This window comes from Cyrtonyx montezumae, unplaced genomic scaffold (genome assembly GCF_038088225.1).
Source record: "Cyrtonyx montezumae isolate F1298 unplaced genomic scaffold, pur_monq_1.0 scaffold_6, whole genome shotgun sequence".
In the NCBI taxonomy this organism is placed as follows: Eukaryota; Metazoa; Chordata; class Aves; order Galliformes; family Odontophoridae; genus Cyrtonyx; species Cyrtonyx montezumae.
Window position 1 is genome coordinate 18,611,465 of NW_027072067.1, and position 18,218 is coordinate 18,629,682.

Here is an 18,218-nt window from a genome sequence, read left to right on the forward strand (position 1 = left end):
TTTGTGACCTCTGCTGCGGGACAGGCAAAGGAAACGCGCCCCCAGTGCTGGTGTCCCCGTGGCAGAGGGCCAGCTGCGATGACAGCACAAGGGCTCCTGCGGGCAAGTGTCATTCAGATGTGTTTTTCTCCGCACTGACTCTCCGTGGACAGAGATGTGTCTCTATATCCCATCCATCTCAGCCCCAACTCCGACCACGAGCAGCCCTGAGCCGGGAGGAGGCATCTTTCCTGGTGACAGGTCCGAGGAGTTACAATGCCTTAAATCAAACTAGCAGACAGCATCTGAGTGGGAGCTGCTCCGAGATGAATGAGCTGGCATTTTCTAAGGAGTAACAACGAGGTAATAAACAAGATTAACACAGAACTAATGGATGAATGGAGAGAAATCCGCGGAATGCCCATGTGGTGTCACGGGGGCTGCGTGCCACACTTCAGGCAAAGTGTCTGAGACAGGAGTGGGTGACTCGCACCTCCTAAATCACCAGCACAGATCCTACGCTGTGGATCGAGAATGGTCTGCTCTGAAAAAGGGAAAAAGGAAGGGAAGGGAGCACGGGTGAGACGAGGGGCTGCTCACCTCAGCTGCTCCCTGCCAGGAGCTGTGCTCCGAACACTGCGCTGCCCAGCACAGCTTGCGGGCGCACGCACAGCAGTCGGTCCTGGCCTCAGAACTGTGCCCCTAAAAACGTGTCCTCCATGTACTCCAATGGCCACAAAGCTGCCTCACACTGCTGGCCTGGGGAAGCAAGGAAATGCAGCCTGGCAGGTTGGTTCTCAGTCCCAGTCCCGCACGCAAACACAGATAAGCAGCTGCTCCTTTCTTTCTGCACAGAGCAATCTCCTTCAAACACTGACAGCCCACAGCAGCCTATAGATGCCCAGAGCAGAGATTTCAGCGTGTCAGAACACCAGGTGTGCTCCCACGACTTTGTCACTTTGGGTTAAACACCAATTAAACAAAGGAGACTATTGATTTCGAGGTAGACTTAGTACCTGCAGAAGTACAGAAGCCTTTTGGTGGGATTGTTTTGTGGCTGCAGCACTGACGCACGGCTCCCCGGTCACCTCAGTTCCTCACCCTTCAGATTTCAGGCAAAACCTGAAACTTGTGGGAGATGCAGACCAGCTCTGGGGCTCCGAAGCTTCATCAGTCCATGAGTGCATCAACCCCACGTGCTGCAGTGGCTCTGGGGAAAGGCAGCATTCTGTCTGCAGAGCTGGCGTGCTGCGGGGCACAGCCCATGGCTGGCAGCCACGCTCACTTCTGGGTGTGCAACATACATCGAAATCCTTCTGCATTGCTTCATGCTCTCACACTGAGCAAGTAATGGAAACTCTTACACTGTGACTGCCATTGCTCACAAACAACCTGTGTGGCACTGGGGTGCCTTTCATTTTAAAGGGTGCACGGATTCAGCTTCTGAGAGCACGTGATGAACTAGATGAAGTATGGGGAAAGAAATGCTCTCTTTAAAATCCGTACTGGTTTTTGAATTTGTGGAATACCAGCTAAGCAGGGTGGATTTAGAAAGGCCCTACAGTGTGATGCTATTGAAATATCAATGATAAACACCATTTTTCCTGCATCCCTGCAGAAACAAGGCAGCCCTGGGTGCCGTGGTTTTCCCTCGCTTCCTTCCAGCAGTGGCACCCTTCCTGTTTTAGAGGAGGATTACTATTAATTACCATAGTACATGGCAGCCTAAGTCTAGTTGTGCAGTATCTCATTTATCTCTGAAAGCAGGACACCTCCCGTCACACTGCAGTGGGTCCTACAGAGAAGAATGGGAGTGAAGTGGGAAGCTGTGAAAGGCACTGCTGGGACCCCATGACACCAGGTAATACAGACACAGCTCAAAGATGAGAATTAGCATCCCTCACCAACGGTGCTGAGTGAAGTACTCCACCCTGGCGTGCTGTGGGGCAGCAGCAGCTCGGCTGTTGCTGAAGGATGAGCTGAAGTTGTCCCCAAGAGGGATTGAAGTGGGAGCTGAAAGGGACTTGGGTCGGTTCACTGAGAAGGTGCTTTGTAGGGGAGGAATCTTTGTTCGGAGTGTTTTTCTCCCTGAGATTCCTGAGTTGTTTTTGGGTGTGACTTTTGGAAAGGTAGAACAGAACTCTTAGTGTCAAAATGAAAACCTATTTAATCGGTTAAACTAAATGCCAAACTGCAAAGAGGCACCAGATAAGGCGAGTTCCAGCTTGCTAAAGGTTTTATTTTTAACGACAGTGTTGTGTAAGTGTTCTTCTGTTGCTTTTGTACCGCTGCACGTTGAGGTTTCTCGGGGTGGTGGCAGAAGCTCAGCCTGGCATCGCATCCACACCTTTAAATAACACAGCTCCAACAGCGGGACACACACACAGTGTGACACAGAGATCTGACAGGACCAAAGCAGAAGGGCACCACAACTCCATGTCCATCTGCAAGTCCATCTGTATGTCCGCCTGCATGTCCTGCTGAGGCCAGCGAGGAGCCGGGGCTGCTGGCCCATGCTCTGACCAGGTCCCTGCCACTGGGAGGCTGACGATGGCTCACCCCAAACTGTCCTCCTGTCCAGCACAGCCTCACAGCTCCCACGGCCGTTCCACTCGTGGCAGCTCAGCACTCCTTGTCCCCTCGCTCCCCCCACGCATTTCCCAGCACATGAGCGGTCCGTGCCCCCACATCCATCAGCAGACCTCTGACAGCCACAGATGTCAGCTGAAACCTCCCTTCCCCTGGAGCATCTCTCCACGGACACTTCCTCGCCTCTCCGCATCCCCCCTCGGCTCTCCCTGGAGGTTCTGCACCCAGCCAGCCCCAGCCCAGCTGCCCAGTGCTGGGAGCACTGGAACTCCTGCAAGCCCATGGCACAGGCAGCGAAAGAGGAGGAAGTATTTAATTATTCAAAATAAAAAGGCAAAAAGGATGATTCCTTCATCGATGCTCTATGTCAGTTCTGTACTGATAGCGTTACCGAATTCAGAGACTGAGACTGATACATGATCTGAAGAGCTTTACTCACTACAAATAATCTTTTGATGATGAAAACAACTGCACAAATCTTCGGAAGAAAAACCTTGCATGAATATAGCCAAATTAGGAAAGCCATATCACAACAGCTGCGGTCATAACCACACGCATTGCTGTTTTATTTTTCAATCTGCATTACTGGATCTATTTTTGACTATAAGCTAGATGACTCACTTGATCACAACCAATGAAAAAGAAACCATAGTGTGTTGCCACAAATACCCCTTAGAGCTGAAAATGCAGTTTGTTGGGGTTTTTTTGTTTTGGTTTGGTTTTTCTGCTCTCTGCTGTGACCACGCAGGCAGCACCAATACATGCAGGGATTTGGCTTGCTGCATCTGACAGTCAACACAAGAGGAGCTGCTGGGCTTCGATTGCCACTTGTGTGCCCTCTGATCAGTTTCTTCCACCTATTTTTCTGTCTTTCTCCTTCAATCAATTTGTTCTTATTGAGGATCCGGGAAATGAAAATTTCTTCTAAAACGTTTTAACCAAATCTGCATTTTTACTCCTTTGTTCATGGAAAAGGGGCAAAACCTCAACCAAAGCCAGCTGCAGAGCAGCGTTCTCTACCTCATTTATCCCCTTATGTTTGTACAAAAGAGAAAAACTGAAAATTAGCCAGGAATGTCACATCACAAATTCTCTCACTGGAGAACAGATCGGTTTGGGGTGACCCCTTCTGAGCAGCTCCCCGGTGCTCGGCAGGCAGGAGCCCTCAGATGGTGCTCCCGGAGAGCAGCACATCCACGGCTTCGCCAGCACCTCTGCTCATCCTCCACTGTTGTTGTTTCTGGGCCAGACTTTCACTTGCCTCAGCCACAGAGCAACCAAGCTCCTTTGATTAGCAGCATCACTGGGGGTCTGTGCTGCCCTGGGAGCATCCCTCAGGCTCGTGCCCACCCGGCAGCATCCCATCCCGCCTGGCATGGGAGGATCGGCACAGCAGCTGCAAAGTTTCTCTCCTCTTTCAAGCACTAACGCCCGTATCAGCCAGCAGCTCTGCCTACACAGCCCCCCGAGCCACACCGACCTCAGAGCACCCCTCAGTGACCCCAGCAGGGTCGTGCAGCATCAGCAGGAAGCTGAGATCCCCACCAGAGCAGCATCACTCCCCCTTCGTCAATTTGTCGTCAATTTATGGGACATGACTGCTGCAGGGATTTAGCGGCGTTTAGTCATGGGGTGATTTTGTCTCTTCCTAGCAATGAGCTAAGTATAGCACAGTCATTATTCAGAGGCCGTCGGTGATAACAGTGCTGGCTGCTGTCCTGAGGCCACTTCCAGCACTTGGCTGCTCTGCGGGCTGAGTGCCGCCTCCCTGGCTGTGCTGGGCCCTGCACCCCGTGCCCCACCATACCCAGGTCGCCCCCAGACTGAAAGGCTGAGATGGCCAGGCCCAGCTGGGCACAGCTTCCCTCTGCCAGCAGCTGTCAGGTGTCCCTGGACATCAGAAAAATCTGCCCTTGACACTGTGCCCTCCAGCCATGATTAGCTACAGCGTACTGCGTGGGTCGAGTCTTTTCTGCTATCATCACTGTGATAAACCCAGACGTGTTTTGTTATGTAGAATGCCTCTGAAACTTCCTCAAATCTTGGTTTGGGAATCTTCCAGCAGTATGACTAATTACACCAGGTATGAACTCTGTTCTGCACCTTTCCTGTTCCTACCGACCAAGGTTTCCCTCCGACCAGCCGCCAGCACCCAGCGCAGCTCCCAAGAGCTACAAACACAACTCGGGGCTCCCCATGGGACACATCCCTGCCCCAGCAGAGCCCCCTCCCTCCCTGCACGCACCACATCGCTGCTCGGGGGTGGGCAGGTGGCAGCATCCCCCCACTGCGCCCCACGGGGCTGAGGAACCTCAGTGAATTCTTTCCTACTGCCCGGGCCGTGCGTGTGTGAGCTGGGAAAGCGAGATCGTGTCATCCCATTGCCATGCCGAGCGCTCTCGGTGGCTGCCAAGCTCCCAAACAATGCCTGTGTAAGGCCATGCCCACGCTGCCCCGGGGCGACCGCGCCGCTGCAGAACCCCTCTTGTGGCGGTGTGCCCGTGGCTCGGGGTGCTTCCCGCCGGGCAGCAGAGCCGGGAGCGACCCCCTCTCACCGGCACGGAGCGTCCGCGGGCCGGGCATCCGTCCAGCACCGCGCTGCTCGTGGGAAGCGGCGCAGAAGACCGAGCCCCCCCACGCACCATCACGCGGAGGGCACGCCCGGTCGCTCAGCACTCGGCACGCGGTGCCACGCCAAAAGATCCGCGACTTCAGACGTTGTTTTCTGCTAAAAATACCGCGCATCCGCCGCCGCCGCTCCGCAGCGCGGACCCCGAGCGCACGTGCGCGCAGCGCGGCGCGCCCCGTCCGGCCCCGCCCCCCGCACGCCCATTGGTCGGGAAAGTTTCTTGCCGGCGGCGGATTGGCCGAGGGCCGCTCGGGGCCGCGGGGGCCGCCAATGAAAGGCGGCGCGGGGCAGGCGGGCTGCGGGATGGAGCGGAGCGCCGGGGTGCAGGAGGTGCGTGGGGCTGCGCGCCCCGTCCCACTCGCGGCGTGGGTCGGGTCGGGTGCTTCGGGGCTCGGGTGGCCGCGCTCCCCGCCGGGAGCGGAGCGTTCCGCGGTGCGGAGCGGCGGATTCGCTCCCGTCCGTTCCGTGATGCCCTCGGTCTCAGCCCGCGTCGGTCACCGCGCCGCTCTCCGGTGAGGAGCTGAAGCCGCAGTGCCGCGGCTCCCGAGCGCTCCGTGGGTCGGGATGCGGTGCTGTCGGGAGGGCGGATCGCGCTCCGTGGGCTGCGGCTGAGCGCCGCGCACCCGCCCGGCACCGAGGCTGCGTCTCTCGGGCTCTGCCGGCTGTACTCGCTCGGCCGTCGGGGGCTGAGCGGCCCCGCATCTCCACCGCAGTGCCGTGGGATGAGCGAGTGGAGCCGTGCGGAGCTGCGTGGAATGGGGCTGCCCGGGAGCGGCCGCTCCTGCGCGGGGCGCTCTTTGTGGTCGCGGTGAGCGGAGTCCCACTGACCCTGGGGGAAAGGCTCCGTGTGCGGCTCCTGCTGACCGCCGGTGGGATGCCCCTGTCCTGCAGGCACGGGGCAGCGCCTGGTGAGGGGCTTCTTTGGTGCCGTCCTACAGCGTGGTACCCGTCAGAGTGGCCGCGGGGTCTGCTGCAGCCTTGTGCCAGGGCGCCCATGGGTGCCAGCTGAAGTACTAGGTGGGCTCTTGCCAAGTGCTGAGCGAGGCAGAGCTCACGAGTGGGAAATGCCTCTTCCTCAGTCCTGGCTGCAGCTGAGGGCTGTGCTGCTGTGTGTTGGTTGGGGTCAGGCGCTAGCTCTGCCCCGGGCTGGGGGCACGGTGGGAGCAGCAGCTGAGGTGCTGTGCCATGTGGCAGCAGTGCCGTGGGGCAGAGCTGTCTGCGCTGGGCCTGTTGGCCACGATCTTTGAGCATCATCCCTGCAGGGCCAGAACCACGCAGCTGTGCTGTGGTGGCTCAGAGAGCTTGAAATACATAGAGAAAAGCTTCTGTGTGCCAGCCTTTCTGGAACACGTGGCTTGATGTTAGCTCCCCTCAGGTGAAGGACGCTTTCAGCTGTCGCTTCAATTCGAGCTCGGCAGGGATTGACAGCGTCTGCAGAGGATGGTGTGTGGGGAGCCATGCCCGCTCAGCACATGGCAGCACAGAGCTGCACATCCCTGTGTCTGTCTGGGCCGGGAGGGGAACTGTCCCCACTGCTCTGCCCTTGAAACGGGAAATGGAATGGCACAGCAAAAACAAGAGAGCATGCTGAGCCAGGATCCGTCTGAATAATGCGCCCAAAGACAAATGGGTGTCTTCGTGGCAGACGGCTGTTTAATTTCCTGAATCATGAGAAGGGCAATTTTTCTGGGCACAGGGTGCAATACTGTCAGATTTTAATTTGGCTTGGCAGCGCCGCGCGGCTGGTCTGAGCAGGCCGGGAAGGCAGGTCTGGAACTCATTAGAGCTTGTTGCAGGGCCCTGAAAATTTGATTTTCAATCACTGTTGGGTTTAATTATTGTTGATGTCTTGCCTAGCGCATTATGGGATTCTTTCTGAGGAAATTAAACCAGCATGAGCAGGACGGCGTTCTGCTTGGCATGTGGGTTGTTTAGATTGAATTCTAAATGGAGAGCTAAAACTTGAAACAAAGATAAAGTGTGATGGCTGGCACCTCGTGCTGCCCTGGAGCTGGTTCAGCTGGACGGTGGCAGCAGAAGGCACTGGGGCTTGTGTACTGTTCTCACTGCATTCAGTCAACTTTTTTTTTTTTAGGAGAAGAAAATAACCCTTTAAGCTAAAAGCACTTTCCAAAGCCAAGGTAAAGTTTGCTCAGTTAATGTAACTTTGGGTTCTTTAGCATTTTATTTCTCCAGCTCTTTAGCATGGATTTCTGCAAGCAGAAAACAATGATAGTTAACACTGACTGCAGCCACTGCGTGCACACATCATCTACGTGTGCAAGCAGACTGGCCTTGCAATTCTCAACGTTTGAACTGCAAAGTTATTCATCTGTTAGAGACTGTGTCTTACTTTGTGGTGCTGCTCTTTATCAGAAATTCAGGGCTTTGTCATGGAAAGCCATCACCTTCTGTGTCGGGCAGCCCTTGGCTGATGAGGTGCTGGCACTGTGCCCCCCCGTGCCCCCCTGCAAGGCAGTGCGTGCTCCAGGTAGCCAGCACTGTTCTGCCAAAGCCAGAGGAAATGCAGCTGTCTTAGAGAAGCAGATGTTGATCTTAATGCAGAAACCTGCTTAGCTCTGAGCAAGTATTTATAGATATGAAATCATAAAGCAGGACATGGGTTAAAGAGCTTATTTTGAGGCTTGGACTTGGGGCTGAATCTAGACTCAAAAGTACAATTTACAAGTTACCAAATCCTTCTCATCCTGCAGAGAGGGAGTGTCTGCAATGTTTGTTCAGGCTGAGATTTTTCTTTTTTAAAATGTGAAAAATATTGTATTTCCTCCATTCAGGAGAAGCGGTATTTGGATGTGCTCGCTTGGAGCTATTGCTTTATTTCAGACAGAGCTGAAAGAAAGATCTGAAGGAAGATCTGAAGGAAGCAATTTCCAAGCTTTGGAAAAGGAGAGCTGCTTCCAGTCTGGCTGCTGTGTGTGCACCCCCTCACCCATGGCTCTGCAGAGCTGTCCTGTGCTGCAGGCAGTGCAGCTGAGATCAGAGGAGGCTTTGAGTTGAGGCAATTGCTCCAGCACTGGGAGCGCGGGGTGGTGGTACCTGTACACACCGCTGTGTCACTGCTCAGCCCTTGGCAGCCTCAAGTGCTGGAGCTCTGCAGGTCTTGCCCTGCAAGACAGGCTGTGTGTTCCCTCAGGATCAGCTCTTGCACAGCTTATTCATGGTAACATCGCTGGGAAATAACTGATGGTAGGAAAGCAGGTGGTGGCCTGCAGGACTGCGCTGAGCTGGGCATGGTGGCCACGTGCTCACGCACACTGCATCTCAGCTGGGTTCTTCCCATTGCACACCTCTGCTTGCAGCTTCTGGTTCTCTACTTTAGACCAAAAGCCTGAAGCGCTGTCTCGGTTGTGGAAAAATCTCTTCCACTTATTTTCTTGAAGCCAGCCCTTCTCTTATCGTTAGTTCACACATTGTTGGTGTGGAGAGGAACGCTGCCAACTATGCGCTCTTGGAAGAGCGAGATGTCTGCTCGGTTATCTCTGACACGCCGTAGGCTGAGCTCTGGCAGCTCCATGGAAATGGTCTCCTCAGATAGCAGTGCCTTTTCCCACTCTTTGTGCTGCTGAAATAACAGGAGATAAACTTCTTATTCTGCAACGTGTAACATCAATTAGTGCCTCCAGTATTCCAGGTGATCCTAACTCATCTGCAAACCCTCTGGAGAGAATCTGAGGCTGCAGACAGTCTATGTATAAGGGATTTATTTTCCTATGAGCGTGGTAATTCAGATAACTACGTGCTCAACCTGGAAGAGAAACAAATTGCTTTTAGGTTGTGACTACAATAGGTATTTTCCATCTATGAAAGTGAGAAAACAGAACTATCATGTGTTTTTCTGAGTCAAAGATATTATAGTGACATGTGCATATATTAATGCAAGCACAGGCAACTGCCCTTACAAGTTGATTCCATTTGCATGGGTGTTTACACTCTCCAGCTGCTGGATTTCCTTTAAGGAAGTCGTCTGACTTACCTCCCTCCCTATTATGCAGGCTCATTTCTATAGTGGAAAAATGACAATAAATTAATTGCTATCCATCCCTATCCCAGGAACTAATCAATTCTGTGGAGTAAACTGCTCCTACCCACTGTGAATGTGCCCTCCTTTTCCTGTGATGGAGGGCCTTTCTCACAGTTGCACTTGTTGATCCCCAAACTTCGTTGCAGTGGAGGAGCCCTGCAGGGTAAATAACTCCCAAGGATGGTACTTCACAAAGAAATAGTACAGATGATGGTATATTTTGAGTAGTTCTATATAGATAGCATACAAATAATACAAAAGAGATGGCTCACCTTCAGGATGACAAGGCTCGCAGGGGACTCCACGTGGGAGGGATCTCCAAGAAGGGATCCTTCCCTGGTGGTGGTCAGCCCTTAAATGGGGTCTGGGAAAGGTGCAGCCAGGCTCCACCCCTTCCACTCACACAGGTATTCACCTCCACCTGTGCCCCCATGGCTGACTGGTGCTCACCTCAGGTGACCAATCAGTGGTTCAGGCCGTGATTCAGCAGTTCCCATACACTCCACCCCTTCACGACATGAACCACTGATCAAGTAACCATAAGGTGAGCTCCCCTTGATACAGAGACCCAATATATCACGACACTTACATAATTGCCCATCACAACACATGTTGATGTAATCCGAGATGAGTGATGATTGGCACATCCGTCGAACTCTTCTTTGGGCCAGTGCTCAGTGGTATCTGCTGGAAGCATGCAATCACACAGTGCAGGTCCATCTTATGTGTCATCAGTCCCAGTCAGACCATCACCAGATGCTGCACACGATTTCACAGCAATTCTGGAACACTTCAGCACTGTTTGGTTCCTTCTGGCGACTCATAGACTTATGGGGAGTAATACAAGTGTTTTAGAGGTACCAAGAGGGGAAGATCCGCTCTCCAGGGCAAGATACAGGCCGTATTCCTGTCTTGGGTCAACACTTCAGCTTGTACCAAACCCTTTGACCCGATGTCTGTGGCTGTACAACTATATTAGGCACATATCAGGCACCAAAGGGGGTGTCCTGATCTGCCACAGAGACATGATAGGGGTCCCCTTAGCAATAAAGGCTGGAGTGTTAACCATTATTTCAGTAGGCCATGTACCAATTACCAGAGGGGCTACCGAACCCCCCACCTCCAATAACCTCCCCCAAGGTGCAAGTAGGCCGCACCATGGTGATCCTATCTGCACCTTCCAGGGCCATTTTATTTTATTGGTACCTGGGTTTAGGTCCTCAGGGGCAGGGAGCAGAAGATTGTTCTCACAGTCAATCTGAGGTCTCACCTCATTGTCAGTGCCCGTAATTTGGATCCTAAGTGGGGAGGCCCATGTTGTCTGTAACATTTTCAAGGCACTGGGTCTGCCGTCTCTAGGTCTTTCATTCAGGTCCCGCAGGGTCTCGTGGAGTCTCTTTGTCCACCCCTGCAGGGACTGAGAGTCTGTCTTCAGGGCAGCCTTGAGAATACCATTGTAACGTTCGATAAGGCCTGCCCCCGTTGGATTATATGGCAGGTGGAATCGCCTCTCAATATTATTTTCTTCTGCCCAGCGTTGTATCACTGCACCCGTGAAATGACTTCCTTGGTCGCTCTCGATGACTTGCGGTGTCCCATAGGCAGCCATCAGCCTTGTGAGTGCCTTTAGAGTGTATGCCTGGTTGGCTTTTGGTACTGGATAGGCCTGCATTAGCCCACTCGCAGTGTCGACACAGGTTAGGGCATATCTCGCCCCCTCAGACTGAGGGAGGGGCCCAATGTAATCAACCTGCCACCTCTGTAGAGGATTGTGTCCTCTAGCAAGATGGGCTGTAGTTTCAGGCAACGACCTCGGTCTTATCTTAGAGCAGGCGTCACAGTCTCGGCATGCTTGAGCGATGTCCGATAGTTGTATGGGCAGTCCCCACGCTTTAGCGGCTGCCCACATGGTCTTCTGCCCAGCATGCCGCAGCTTTTGATGTAGCCAGTAAGCGATATTCTCAGATGGCGAGTTCTCAACCCATCTAACTCGGGCCAGTGCGTCGGCTTCATCATTTCCTGGTGACTGTAGGGGTCGATGACCAGAAACATGGTAGACACGCACAGTTCTGTGTTTGACTGCATTCCATATGTCTAACCACATATCTTTGCCCCAGATCGGTCGGGAGTGGATAGTCCAATCCTGGGTGGCCCACTGTGCGATCCAAAGAGTGAGCCCCCGATACACAGCCCAACTATCTGTGCAAATATTCAGGATACCATCACCAGGTTCTTTGGTTATAACCATCCACACCGCCCGCAGCTCTGCCCACTGGCTGCTTTGACCATCCCCCTCTTCGAACCAGATTGTGTCTGTGGCAGGATGGTACGCTACTGCTCTCTACTTACTTGGGTTACCCTTACTGGACCCATCCGTCTTCAGGAATAGGATATTTTCTTTCCTGGATGGGACTCTTCCGTGACAGGGCAACTAAAGTTTGTTTTGGTGCATCACTATGATACGTTACTGGGCCTGCCTGGCTCACCAAGTGTGGGGTAAATAGCTCCCAAGGATGGTACTTCACAAAGAAATAGTATAGATGATGGTACATTTTGAGTAGTTCTATATAGATAGCATACAAATAATACAAAAGAGATGGCTCACCTTCAGGATGACAAGGCTCACAGGGGACTCCACATGGGAGGGATCTCCAAGAAGAGATCCTTCCCTGGTGGTGGTCAGCCCTTAAATGGGGTATGGGAGAGGTGGAGCCAGGCTCCACCCCTTCCAATCACACAGGTATTCACCTCCACCTGTGCCCCCATGGCTGACTGGTGCTCACCTCAGGTGACCAATCAGTGGTTCAGGCCGTGATTCAGCAGTTCCCAAACAAGCCCACCCAGGGGGCTCTTCTAGGCTGGGGGGTTGTGGGGTAGGCCACACTTTGGGGGGCCTGCATCACCTCTGTGATGCTGGGAGCACTCTGCCCTCCCCACCAATGCCCACAGCCCTCAGTGCCACATCTCCATGTTCCTGGAGCACACCCAGGGATGGCGACACCCCCCACTGCCCCCCAACCTCTGAGCAGGCTGCTCAGTGCCTGTCTGCAATCTGGTGAAGAAATTGTTCCTAAATCCAGTGTGACCCTCCCCAGTGCAATGTGAGGCCATCACCTCTCACCCTGTTGCTGTTACCTGGCCTGTTACCTTTTGTGATTACACTGAGGTTCTGGTGCATGTGCCTGAGGAAAGGTCTTCCAAGGGAGCATGGTCTGAGCATCCCTGCTCTGATAAGGATCTCCCTGTGTCAGATATTGTCTTGTTACAGTGACTGCTCTTGCAGCTGGAGCTGACCCCGAGTTCCTGTTTTCACCTCCCTTGGGGGACACATATCCCAGTCCCACAACATGTAGCGTGCTTCTGCTCGGCATCAAGAGGAATTTATCACTTCTCTTGACCTTGTGCCTTGCCAAAGTATGGCCAAGAAGATGGTGTAAGGAGCAGCCTAGTCTGAGCAATCTGATAGCAAAATGAAGGCAGGGAAACTGAGCATCACTGAAAAGCTAGTGCCAGAGTCACGACTGCATTTAGCTTCTGTGCTGTCAGTAGCAAATTAGCAAAGGTGGATGCCCCTGCCTGGGAGGGGAGCAGGCTGTGAGCAGTGCAGAGCCTGGTCAGCATCCCTTTGGTTCGTGCTCTGCTGGGCTGGATAGCAGTCAGCTGTTCCTGTGCTCCATTCCCTCTTATCTCAGTCTCAAAGTCCTTAAAGGAAAGCACTTGGTTAATCTGTGTTACAGACGTTAAGAGCTTCCTGATCCCGCAGTGACATGAGATAAATCACCTCTCTGCAAACACAGCTATAGGGCGTTAGCTTTCCCATGCTGCCCTTCTTGTAAGCTCCGTTAACGTTTGTATTAATATTAAATTTCTCCTACTCGTTATCCTGCAGAGCCGTTGTGCCTCATGGAATGAGTGGCCTGGGAGCTAGAGCTGCCCTGCCCCGTGCCTGTACAAGCAGAGCTGTTAAATATGTCCCAAGATCTGTTCCCATGCCATGGAGTCTGTCAGCCTGTTCATCACTGTCTGCAGGAGGACCTCGTCCTGGCTGCTGCTGTGTTTGCTGCAGAGCTGTTCATTGCTGCAGCTTCAGTCTGGATGTGTGCACAGGGCTCTGTGTCCATAGTGAGCCAATCCCACAGGGCAGTGGGAACTATCTGTGCACTGGAGATGCAGCTGTGGAAGGGAGGGGGCATTTCTGAGGGTCTGTGTTGGGGCAGCTGCTGTGTCTGCTCTGCCCTGGGCGCTCCATGTGGTCCGGGAGTTTGAGGTGATTCCCTGCAGCACTGGCCTGGGGGTGGCATGGTTTTTACTATAAGAACACTGCCTGGGAGATGTTTACCAAGCTCAGTCTGGAGTCCCCTCTTCCTGGATGTACTAAATGTCTCGCACTTAAAACTGCTGTTGTGAAGAGAGTAGAAAGAAGCTTATTTATAAGGGTCTTCAAATCACCTGGATGTGAAAACAGCTCTTCCTCTGTCGGTCATTGAAGATGGCCCCTTGCAAGAAGCTCGCTTGTCAAGTTAACTTCAGTAGACCCAAGGGGACAATGGCCAAGGTGTGTGCTCAGAGGGTGGTGATGCACCAGGAGAGGTCTTCTGAAACCTCAGCTGAGCCACGAGCTGGGCGAGGCTGGTGGAGCTGTGTCCTGGCTGGCTCATAGCTCCCAGCCAGGGTCTGCCCACCTTGGAAGCACATTGCTCCTTTCTGAAATAGGCAAGTCTAAGCAAAAAGGAATGACTTTTTTTTTTTACATTGGTGTTTGTCATTGTAGGTTCTCTATTTTTCCAAAAATTGAGCAAACTAACCAGTGTCTAGGATGGACTTCTCTTTGGCCAGTGTAATGAACCACAGTATTGCACTGACCAAGAGGCTGGCGTATTCCTGAGATTGTTCAGAGATGTTTTTGTGGGTAGAACAGCCTCAATTTCCTATCATTTCACCGCCTAAGAATTTCCTCTGCACCGACTTGCTTTCTCTTAGTAGCAAGAATGCTATAAGACACAAAAAGCCAAAATAGAAGTCTTAAAATGCATGGTGTATCTAGTCATGGGGAGCAGAACTTGCTTTTCTTCCAAGCAGTTTGTTGACATAGACATTTTCTAAAGGCATTACAAATGTCTTCAAACTCTTCATATCTTAAAGTCGTGCATCTTTTTTAACACTGCTGTTCCCAAATGGGTTTGGATACTGGCAGGGCCTGAGACAGTTGTCCTGTTTCACATCCTTACTGGGTTTGGTGGGGTTTCCATCTTTTTTTTTTTTTTTTTTTAAGACAAAATCTCCTTTTATGCATATTTGAGGAGCTGGAGCTGAGCTGGGGAGGAGAAGCTCCATATCTGGGCAGGAAGTGCTGCTGACCAGGCAGCCTGCAGAGCAGGCTTGGGTTCGTGTTATCATTGGCCCTGCACAGATGGGAACTCCCCTCACTGTTCGGGGAGAGAGAACCTTGCCATCCTTTGGGTGGAGGTGTTCCTGTACCTCAAGCTCTCACACGGGCAGGTGCTGCCAGGGCAGAGACAGGAGCTACGTGTCACCCTGCAGAGCTGCTGAGTTTTCATAGCATTTACCCCACGTTTTCCTATGGCTCTGGACTAGTGGCTGGAGTCATGCTCTGTGGAGTCATGCTGTGGATACCTGCAAGCAGAGGCTCTGAAAGAGTCACAGAGCTCCTAATGGGGAAGGCACGTGATCGGGTCCTGGTGAGAGCACTGCATGGATGGGAGGGCTGTGAGGCCTTGGGCTGTCCTGCTGGGTGCTCCTCAGCTCCTGCTGCTGACAAAGCTTTTCTCTTTGCTTCTCCTCCACGTGGGCTGTGTAAGGAGACTTTTCCAGATGAGTTTATTTAATCCAGATGTTTGCATTTTGAATAAACAAACCTTGGTAGTCCCTTGCCTGTACTCAGCTTCTGTGTGACTCATTAAGATAACAGATTATTTAAATTAAATTAAAGACAAAAAACAAAAACACAAGGGAAGAAATGGGTCTGTATGTATCTAGCACAGTTCCAGAGCTGGCAATATCTTACGTGTTCTGTGCTGGAGCTGTAATGCCTGTTCTAGAGAGCAGGCTCTGAACAAAGCATCCAAAAGTGTTCTATTTTCTGCATGTCAGAGGCAGGGGATGTGTGCACATGCACTCGAGAGCACATCAGAACATTCAGAAATGTATTTTTCTGGACTGACGTAATGTTAGCAAAGCAGTGTCCTGCAGTTTCTGGAATGGTCTGCTCTCAAAGATTTCATCCTGATTAGCAGGGGCTGTGTGGTGAAACAGAAGGGAGTCACAACTTGGAAATGCACGTGGGCTGCATTGAGATCTGCCAGGCAGGCACTGCCCTCCTCGAGCCATGGAAAGCTCTGCAGCCTCGGCTGTGTGTTGAGGGACTCCACGTGTGTATGCAAACATACTGCGCTGAGCACTCCTAGAATGAAGACTGTGTATGGAAACTTGGTGTGTGGGAGTGGACACCAACAAGGGCATGGTGGTGTTGAGCCTTAAAGGAATCTGGCATCTGGCAGTGTCCCTGAGCACTGGGGCACTGAGGCTTAATCTGCACGGGGTCGGCTCTGCTATAAGGGCAGAGCTGTGTGTGCTGCCCTGGGTTTGCTGGGTAAGACGTACGGGGCTGGTGGAGCAGCTCGCTCAGCCCTGCTGGTTTCTCAGCACCACGCATCTCAGCACTGCTCCCTCGTGCTGCAATGGGTGCTGCCCTTCCCTCAGTCTAAGGGAAAACAGTTCATCCCTGAGCATGCCAAGCACTGAGGAACAAACCTTTCCCCACGGGCGTCCTGCTCTGTTCCAGATGTCCGGGAGCCAGCCGCAGTCGGGACGAGGGGTGCCGTGTTTGCGCTGCAGAGGGACCTGCATGGGCTTCGAGCCACATTCCTGGAGGTAACGTGCCCCGGGGTGGGCCCTGTCCTTAAGTGTGTCCGTTCATGTCCCACCAATGTCATTGGCTTTGAGCACACAGAAAGCGCAGAGCCCCACGTGCTGCTGGGAGGGGGTGGGAGGGCCACGCTGCCTTGCCTGGGTGAGCACTGAGCTGGGGCTGCTCTCCATCCATTCACTGGTCCTAAGCTCCCAGGCAGTTCTGCCAGGAAGGCCTTTGGCTGATGTCACACCCCCGGTGTGCCTTTAGCCTTCCTGTGTGCTGGGAGCTCCACTCTGAGCCTCCAGCCTCCGTTCTCGGATCAAAAGGCTGATGTCCCTTGTCCCCTGTAGGAAAATATGCAAGTCATGCAAATGCAGCCAGGAGGACCACTGCCTGAGCTCCGATGCGGAGGATGACCGGAAAATTGGGCGCCTGCTGTCGGACTCAAAGTACGCCACGCTCACCGCCCGCGTGAAAGGAGGGGACGGCGTTCGCATCTACAAGAGGAACCGCATGATCATCACCAACCCCATCGTGTCGCGGAAAGACCCCACCTTCGACACCATCACGTACGAGTGGGCTCCGCCCGGGCTCACCCAGAAGCTGGTAAGGGGACAGCAGCTGGTTCCAGCAGGGCACAGCTCGGCCCCGCAGCACAGTCAGCAGGAGCAGCAGCAAAGCTTGGGGTTTGCCTGGCAGGCGTGCACACAATGCTTCGTGTTCTGGAAACTGCAGATAACCAAAGTTGGTAGAAAGGAGGAACGGATTGCCTTTGGGCTTTTATAGGCTTGCTTACATTGCTAGAGGTCATTACATGTTTTACAGCGAGAACGCTCGCTCCTTTGGTCACATTCGTGTCCTGGAAAACTATTGCTGAGATCCCATCTGTCCACTACAGAGGACCACAGAATCATTAAGGTTGGAGAAGGCATCTAAAATGCCTCTAAAACACCCACCGTGCCCACTGACCTCAATTTAATCACATCCCCACAGCTCAGTGACCCCCCTGGACAGCCTGAGGCAGTGCCTGAGTGCTCTTGGGAGAAGAAACTATTCCTAACACCCAGCCTGAAGGTTGGGTGGTCCAGAGAGCGCCGAGCAGAAGGGGAGGCAGCAAGCACCGTCCCACACCGTGGGAGGGCACGAAGCCCCCAGCCCTGTCCCGCCTTACTGGGCCAGTATCAGTGCTGCTGTGGGAATGCAGGGCGGTGGTTTCAGGCACGTGGAAGTCAGTCATCCAGAAGAGGGCTTCTGGAGGGAAAGCGTTTGGTGTCTGACTGTTGTGATGCTGGGATTAATACACATTACGCTCTCATTAGCGAACAGCCTTTGCTCTTCAAATTATGCAGATGGTTTAAAGCGACTTAAAATTGCAACCAGATTCTTTTGTAGAAGAAAAATTGGGAAACAAATATGAAACTGCAGCTGCAGACCCGAGTGACAGCCCGGTTATTTATTCTTCAGCCCTGCAGCCTTCCCCCCGCTGCGAGGGCCCTGCGGGGTGCACAGCGGGACGGCCGCTCCGGGGCTGCCACGAGCAGAGCTCTGGCATTCGTGCAGGGCCAGGGCTCCCACTCGTTTTGCTGTCTGGCTGCTCAATCACAGTGCTACTGCTTGTAGTTTCCTCTTTCTTTTTTGTTGGTAGGAGCTAGCACAGCAGGAATGTTTGCTTAACCAATGTTTGCCTTCCGTAGGTCTCGGGGGGAATTAGGGAACTCGTTGAGGGATGTGGAGAACAATGATGGCACTTCTCCAGCCCAGCATGTGATTTATTAATCACTCTGCCCAGCCCTGCATTTATCAGAAGTTGAATTCTCACTGCTAAAAGCTGCAGGGTGGTGTTGGGCAGTTGCACCCCAGGCAGGGTCGCTCTGTTCCCAGAGCCCACTGCTGTCACGTTGCCTCCTCTTCTGTGACACTCAGCACAGATGTTCCCTCTTGCAGACGTGTGTTTGCATTGCAGCAGTGCACAGCTCCGAGCAGTGCCGTGCGATGCTGAGCCAGCAACAGAGAGGGCTCAGAGCAAAGGTGCTTCAAGGAGCCCTGGAACTCCCTGTCTCTTGAGGCTGCAGCAGTGCCTAAACGGGTTGGAAAGAGTCTTGGTTCGT

General features: G+C 53.1%; 1 protein-coding gene across 1 annotated transcript in view; it reads left to right on the top strand.

Moving 5' to 3' along the window:
- The first annotated feature begins 5,566 nt into the window (after positions 1-5,566).
- LMCD1 (LIM and cysteine rich domains 1) overlaps positions 5,567-18,218 on the top strand; it is an 86,889-nt gene continuing 74,237 nt past the window's right edge. Inside the window, exons 1-3 of the mRNA XM_065749590.1 lie at positions 5,567-5,709; positions 16,042-16,130; positions 16,461-16,716. Coding sequence (XP_065605662.1) covers positions 16,042-16,130; positions 16,461-16,716 — 345 coding nt within the window. The 5' untranslated portion in view covers positions 5,567-5,709. The remainder of the gene's footprint in view (positions 5,710-16,041; positions 16,131-16,460; positions 16,717-18,218) is intronic.